The sequence below is a fragment of the Humulus lupulus genome, chromosome 9 (assembly GCF_963169125.1).
Source record: "Humulus lupulus chromosome 9, drHumLupu1.1, whole genome shotgun sequence".
NCBI lineage: Eukaryota > Viridiplantae > Streptophyta > Magnoliopsida > Rosales > Cannabaceae > Humulus > Humulus lupulus.
In genome coordinates this window covers 47,433,346-47,441,115 of record NC_084801.1, presented here as the reverse complement: position 1 = coordinate 47,441,115, position 7,770 = coordinate 47,433,346, and the positions used below count along the sequence as shown (strand labels likewise).

The 7,770-nt window shown below is 34.2% G+C and overlaps 1 protein-coding gene across 1 annotated transcript; it reads right to left on the bottom strand.

Moving 5' to 3' along the window:
* Positions 1-1,626: 1,626 nt before the first annotated feature.
* LOC133802082 (uncharacterized) lies at positions 1,627-3,089 on the bottom strand. The gene is made up of 5 exons (XM_062240328.1): positions 2,640-3,089; positions 2,388-2,496; positions 2,206-2,310; positions 1,953-2,121; positions 1,627-1,865 (listed from the first exon to the last, which is right to left on the bottom strand). The coding sequence occupies exons 2-5, from the start codon at positions 2,411-2,413 to the stop codon at positions 1,773-1,775; spliced, it is 393 nt and encodes a 130-aa protein (XP_062096312.1). The 5' UTR covers positions 2,414-2,496; positions 2,640-3,089; the 3' UTR covers positions 1,627-1,772.
* Positions 3,090-7,770: the final 4,681 nt, after the last annotated feature.

The following is a 7,770-nucleotide window of genomic DNA, read 5'->3' as shown; positions in this document are numbered from 1 at the left end:
ACACACCCTGACGTTGGAACTTCTCAGATCACCACGCATGCCAAAGAGAAATCCTATTTGCTACCTGGAAGGGAAAGTAAGGGGGTGAGCTAAAAGTCCAGTGAGGAAGTACAAACAACACACAAGTACACACACAAAAACATATTCATATTCATACATAGTTATACATCATAAACATTGTTATCATAACAATCACTATCATAAACATAATCATTATAATCATAAGCATCAACATTATATTTTTGTGAACATGGCCTGCTAACTTTTCCCTATCACATCTTGAGGTAAATAGGATCTTTGGTCCTTGAATAACCTCGGCGCGTTCGCCCTATGAGTTACGTCTTTACATCCTTAGTAACTCAGGTTATGGCTTCCTATCCTTAGTAACCCCTTTATTGTGTCACGTCATCACGCTAACAACCATTACATATCGTAAAGCATTCAAATCACATACAATCCAGTCATATCAACACAACGAAAATTTCATGATTTATCAACATCATTACATCATCACAAAATATCATTTCATACTTCATATCGCAAAACGTATCATCGTACATAGCATTCTATTCATACAAACAATCTTACCGTTCAGAGCATAAATAAACAAAATTCTATCTAACTTCCTTGCCTCAGGTCCAAGCAAATCAAAACTGACAAACTTCACAACGAGCCTATAACCATAATCAAATAGCATTATTTAGCATCACATAAGACTTTCTTGTGCTCAACTCATGTACCCCATGTGTGCATGGGCCATGCACACATGGTGAAAACTACACATATTTTCCAAATAGGCATAATTACGCATAATATCACCAAAAGAATAATGAAAATTGCACCTATTTTACATGCATGGTTTTTAAGTAAAAATCATATGGTTGAATATTAGACATATTTTTTTAACATAAAAGTCCATTTGCATGCGACATGCATACGTGGGAACGTTGTTAAAAAGTGACGTTAAAAACGATAATTCCTACACGCCATTATTTATCTCTTTAAAATCACCAAGTTGATTAAACCTCTAAAACATTATTTTTATTTCATAAAAATAATTTATTTAGTCATTAAAAAATATAATAATTCCATTTATTATTTTTAAATTACATAGAAATAATAAAGGCTTGAAATTATTTAAAATACTTATCATTATCATGTTTCCTTTAGAAAATAACAATTTTATTTAAATTAACAAAATTACCACTACTACAAAAATTACACGATAAGTCGGTTAAAAACCAACTTTTGAATGTTCATAAGTCAGTTGAAAACTGACTTCCTATGCAGTGACTTATGATGTAAAAACATGGTAGGTCAGTTGGTGCCAAACCGACCTCTGGTGTAAGACATGGTAGGTCGGTTGCACACCGACCTCTGGTGTAAGACATGGTAGGTCGATGTGGTAGGCCGACTTCTGGTGTAAAACATGATAAATCGGTTCACAACCAACTTATGCTGTAGACATCTATGGTTAGTTTTAGTAGAGCTGACTTATGGTGTTTTTTTTATTAAAAAGTGTATTATGCCCAAAAAAACCATGCTTTTTATACAAACTAACTGAACAAAACAAAATAGATATCATAGTAATATAAAATACTAGAATTTGAACTAGGTATCCAAAATAGCGAGTCTTAAGTTAATTACAAAATGACTCATATAAGCATTGTAAACTATAGTTAGACAACAAAAGTGTGCATATCTTCAAGAAAGTCTAGGTTAACATTGTTAGTATATCTCATTAAAAGTCTATTTAACAAAAGTTAGTGGACTTATGTAGTACTCATCAAATCCATGACGCATTGTGCCCATTCTTCATGTACTTCATTGATCTCATCCTTTGTGTAAGAGTTCTTCCCGCCACACTAAAACAACATTCATTGCATGAGTTGAATTAATATACTTAATATTAAGATAAAGCTAGAACTTCAATAATGAATATTTTCACTTACGTTACTAGTTAGCCAACGCATTGAAATCTCATTTGTCACAAAGTCTTTCATCATCCTCATAACATAGAATCCACATTGTACTGTTTGTAATGGTTGATGAGGACACTTAACAATTCTCCACGCGACATCCTTAGTTTTCGCATTATTTGTGCGTAAATGTTGAAAGACACTAAGCAATAAAAACATAAACATTTAGATGTTGTTAATTTTTAAATGAATTTAAGAGTATGTAGTTAATTGGTTAGATTTTTACCGAGAAATGAGAGATTTGATTTCATCTGGTGGAAAATTGTGAAGAGAATCTAGGAAATAGCCCAATTGGTGATCAAAATCAATTATTATAAGCATCCAATGCTTTCTAACAAAAACACAAAAACAAATCATTATTAATATTATATATATTCACTAACAAAATACTTAAAGTAAAAAACTTACCCCTTATGGTATGGCAACAACCACATCTAACCTGGATTTCAATCAATCATACGCTTTGATACCCATTCAACTCGTTCTTCTTTAGTGGATCCAACATTTGATAACCAAACTGGCTCAACAAAACGAAAAAAGTGACTGATCTCTCTTTTCACTAATTGGAAGTATAAAATTCTACATAAATATATATATCCTTGTTAAATTTATAAAATACGTCATCTACAAACTTATAATTATTTTTAAAATATTTGATACCTGATATATAACGATACACATGATGCTCCAATCTCTTCCATTAAGCCAACGTGGACTATATCTTCTTGTGAGATATATAAATCATTTTCATGGCCTAATATCTCAAAATCCATCAGAACTTTGACCATGAAACTTGGCTCCACATATGCAGCAAGAACATCATGCCAATTATCATATGTAATTGACACCATTGACTTTGCTTGCATCCCCAAATAGCATTGTAACTCTCTCTCCGGAGTTTTAATTGATTACCCTCTCTTGTTAAACCTTAAATTTATCTCTATTCCTTTGATTTTGTCAGCAATTATTTTTGCCAATCGCACTATCCCCTTAGTCTGCCTACTTTTATTCTTCTTTGTTGTAGGGTCTTCATTACCAGCCTCTTCTACTTCGATACCTTCGTCTGCATTGTCTTCAAGTTCCTCTTCGGGATGCTCTTCAGGACGGTCCATGATCCTATTAAGAAAAAACAAGTATAAAGATTAGTAAATAAAATAAACAAATGATAATAATATTTTAAATACAAAGCCACTAGGTTTGGTCTAGTGGTTATGGGGGTTAGGAATTAGGGTGAGACCCAGGTTCGAAGGTTCCAACCTAGGATCTCTTGTTATTGAGGCTTTTAGTCTCAATTAGGCACCAAGTGTGCCAACGATAAAAGAAAATATATTTTAAATACAAACTTACAATCCAAATTCCATCACAATCTCTTCGAACATATGGTCCAACTATTGATTCGATTCCCTCAAATTCATTGATATCTCCAATTTCTTTCTCAAAAGTTTGATGTTCTCCAATCTCATAATCATCATCATCATCATCATCATCACCTATGAATTTTGGTTGTGATGCAAGTACAATTGACCATCTTGAATCTGATGGATCTTGAATATAGAATACTTGTTTTGCTTGACTTGCTAATATAAATGATTCTTCTTTATGGCCTATTTTATTGAGATCCACTAAAGTACATCCTAACTCATCTGATATAACATACTTTTCTTCTACCCAATTGCATTTGAACATTGCCATCCTAAAATCACGATAATCAAGCTCCTATATTTCTTCAATGACTCCATAAAATTTCATATCTCCATAAAATGGTTTCTTATCGCGAGCTGAAGCAAATTGAAGAGTTTTTGCAACAATACATACACCACTATGTTGTGTCACTCTAACATCATCACGAGCTTTTGTACTAAATCTATAACCATTTACGAAAAATCCATCATGTTTAATTGCCATTATAGTCGGACCTAATGAAATCCATCTAAAGTTTTCAGATACTTTGTGAAACTCCATACTCAATTCAGATTGAATCTACATAATGTAAAATAAATTATAGATTTTGATATAGTTATTTTTAAAAACTAAGTATACTTATAATGAAGTAATTAGAATAAGCTACCCTATCACGAAACCATTGATGAAAAGTCCGATGGTGGTAATCTTGAATCCACTTTCTTGATTTATTTCGATCCTCACGATGAAGATATTCCAAGTGTTCTCTGAAATTAAGAATATTGTTATTATGACAATAAATCATTGCTTAGATATCATTTCACATAATATTAATACTTACTCTATGTAAGCTTGAGCTTCAATTGTATTCTCAGGAACATTTCAATGAGCAACATCCCAGTCTTCTTTCTTTATTAAGGTAAGCCTTCCATTGTTGAGGCCTCTTCCAATAACATCTTCACTCATTGTCTTTCCGGGAATACCAATCGCTTTTGCATCAGTAATATACTCAGTACAAAATTCAACCGCTTCTTCTACTATGTAAGCCTCAACTATACAACCCTCTGGACGATTTTGATTTCTAACATAACCTTTGTAAACTTTCATCAATCTTTCAAATGGATACATCCAATGAAAACATACATGCCCACATAGTTTTACTTCTCTAACAAAATGCATTGCCAAATGAACCATGCAAGCACAACATAATTTAAATATAAGAGAATAAAACATAATTCTAGATGAATTCGGGCAACACTTCCCTTATAATAGTGACCTAACCATATTTCAACAAAGAATCAAACAATTTAAACAACACACAATAAGTTTCTTCCTTATATCTCCACAGCACACAAATAAATTTTCCAAAACCTACTTCACTAAAACACACAAATTCTCAACATTCCATTGTCACCGCAACATACAAATTTAATTTCATAACCTACTTCACTATGGATGAATATTTAAGATATTCAAACTCCTCTAATAAGATAACATACTTACCTTTGGCAATTAACAATAACCAAGAAAAATAATTAATTGGAGCCTGTAGGAACATTAAAATTAATTATACATTAGTTAAGCATCGTCAGATTATATATATATATAATCTATTATATATAAAAAGAAAGTCAAGCATGAACATGTTTTGTATTAGTGTCACTATAAGAAAATAGAGTTTTAGCTACTAAGCTTTTAGCTACCAAATAAAATTGGTAGCAAATAATCATATTTTCCTACCAAATTATAGTAGCGAAATAATTTAGTTGATAAATAAAAAACAATATGACCAAATATTTCTACTACCAATATATTGTAGGTGATTTTTAAAACAATAAACATAATAAAGATATTATATATTATTCTCACACAGCACGTTGTATCATGTGTATAAATTGTTGAGTATTCTTGAAGGAAACACGTAATTCCGAACCTATTTTGCGGTGATTTTTATCTTCGATTCTGAGTACGAAATTCTTGTGGAATGGTTTGGTTGCGTCCATAGCATTGTGGACTAAAGTGGGGAGAAGAAGGAACCACAAGAAACCAGCCACAATAGGTCGGTACAAATTCGTGAACTTCCTTCGTAGTTTACGGTACTGATTATTTTTCATTTATGTTCTTAGATTGGCTATGAATTTGTGGGCTGTTTTGTATGGATTTAATTAGTGTTTTGGGACTAGAAACATACATTAAGGGGTTGAGATAGTTTAATATATGTGGTATTAAGATTTGAGATGGTTTGGTGGTGGTTAAAGATTGAGAATGGTGGCTAGCCGTGTATGGATGTGCCACTTTGAGTGGTCACGGATGGAGGCCGATGGTGGTGAGGGTGGTGGTTGTGGTGGCCGAATGGTGGTCATGGTGGTTAGGAGTGAAACAATGGCTGCCTAGGTGAGGAACCATGGAGTTGAGTTAGCCATATTTATTTCTTTCTTTCTTTGCAATCAACAGTGTGACCACTACTATATCTATATCACACTTTAATATACATATATATATAAATATATAATTAGTTTCACTCAATTTTCATTAATTGCTAAGGGTGAACTTGTTTTGTCATAATGAATATATATTATTAAAAATCCAAAATATATTCTCTCTCTCTAAGGTGTAATTAAGTTTGGAGTTTATTGTTGCTGAGGATGGCACTAGACAACCATGTGAGTTAGAGCTACAGCAAGCTTTTCATTAGGGGAAGTACTTTGCTGGCATTGCTAAGAAGCTCAAGGGAACTGCTTGATTTCATGATTCACTAACCTTGCCTATTTAGCATTCTATACCTACTTTTTCTTTTTAAACCCATTGAATCTAACAGTAATGTTTATCTACTCCTTTGAAAGACTGCTGAGCTATCAATAAGGTTATAGCATAATAGGAAAAATGTTGATAGTTTTAGGTCAAGAAGGTTTAAAGTTTTTTTATTTTAAGTACATTATTTGATATCTCATATGAAAAGTTGATGGCTTTAAGGGAAATAAAAGCTTTCAAAATATGATGAAAAAGTGGCAGAGGATTTCCATTTTATTTTATTTTTTTGTTCTTTATATTCATCAAGCATGAAGGTAACATCATCATTGTGACAGTCAGAATCTCGTGATCCGTAAGGGGAAAGACCGGGTAAGCTGTGCAATCCCACACCGCCTGGGGAAGGTCAAGTGTAAAGATTCTAAGACTGTGTAGGTATGGGACTACACAGTTGAAGAGGGCTTAAATGGATTGATGGGTACTACCTATATCATGAAGGTGCATCTTCTTTTCGGTAGCCCATCACTTGAGAACTCCATGGTCAAGCGTGCTTGGCCTGGAGTAATCTAGGGATGGGTGACCTCCTGGGAAGTTTTCCCAGGAAGTGTGCGAGTGAGGACAAAGCACGCTGGAAAGACTTGTCTTGGTTTGTAGGGCCAGTTGTCATTCCAGAAAGTAGCCATAGTGACGTGGGGTGTCACATAATGGTCTCAGAGCCTTGACCCAGCCGGAAGTGTGGCCGACGGGGACGTCGGGCCCGTAAGGGGGGGTGATTGTGACAGTCAGAATCCCGTGATCCGTAAGGGGAAAGACTGGGTAAGCTATGCAATCCCACACCGCCTGGGGAAGGTCAAGTGTAATGATTCTAAGACTGTGTAGGTATGGGACTACACAGTTGAAGAGGGCTTAAATGGATTGATGGGTACTACCTATATCAGGAAGGTGCATCTTCTTTTCGGTAGCCCATCACTTGAGAACTCCATGGTTAAGCGTGCTTGGCCTGGAGTAATCTAGGGATGGGTGACCTCCTGGGAAGTTTTCCCAGGAAGTGTGCGAGTGAGGACAAAGCACGCTGGAAAGATTTTTCTTGGTTTGTAGGGCCAGTTGTCATTCTAGAAAGCAGCCATAGTGACGTGGGGTGTCACAATCATTATATATGCTTTGATTCTCATGATATGTAGTTTGAACTTTTGAGATAAGATCATGAAACAAAAAGGAAATGTTTCATCTATAACTCAAATTTCTTCCACAGCCAAAATATTTACAAGGACAAGTCTAAGCAGCAGAGTAACATGGAATAGAAAAATGTCTTTTAAAACCAAAAAATAAATAAAAATTATTTTGCTAAACGTGTGGGTGAGGCTATGGACATGATTCGAATCCTTATGTGAAAAGACAAATCACATGGATTATTTATACTCCTCAAGTCTCTTGTAAAAAGCTTAACCCAAGCTATATGGAAAAGGTGCATTTACCTGCTCTTTATTTGGGTTTTTGGTCCATTATGGGAAAAGTCGAAGTCTCTTTTGGTATCAGATTGGGTAGTCACCACAACCCGCTTTTAATTATTTCATAACTACACTATTTTCAAGGGCCAGGCTTCTTACTTTGCCGTGAAAACACCAGATGATAATATCATCCA

Bases quoted from the DNA above. Each gene is read 5' to 3' on its own strand.
- LOC133802082 (XM_062240328.1), bottom strand. From the start codon at position 2,413: ATGTGGTTGTTGCCATACCATAAGGG. The intron at 2,122-2,205 runs GTAAAAATCTAA...TTTATTGCTTAG, and splicing joins ATCAAATCTCTCATTTCTCG to TGTCTTTCAACATTTACGCA. The intron at 1,866-1,952 runs GTAAGTGAAAAT...ATGTTGTTTTAG, and splicing joins TGCGTTGGCTAACTAGTAAC to TGTGGCGGGAAGAACTCTTA.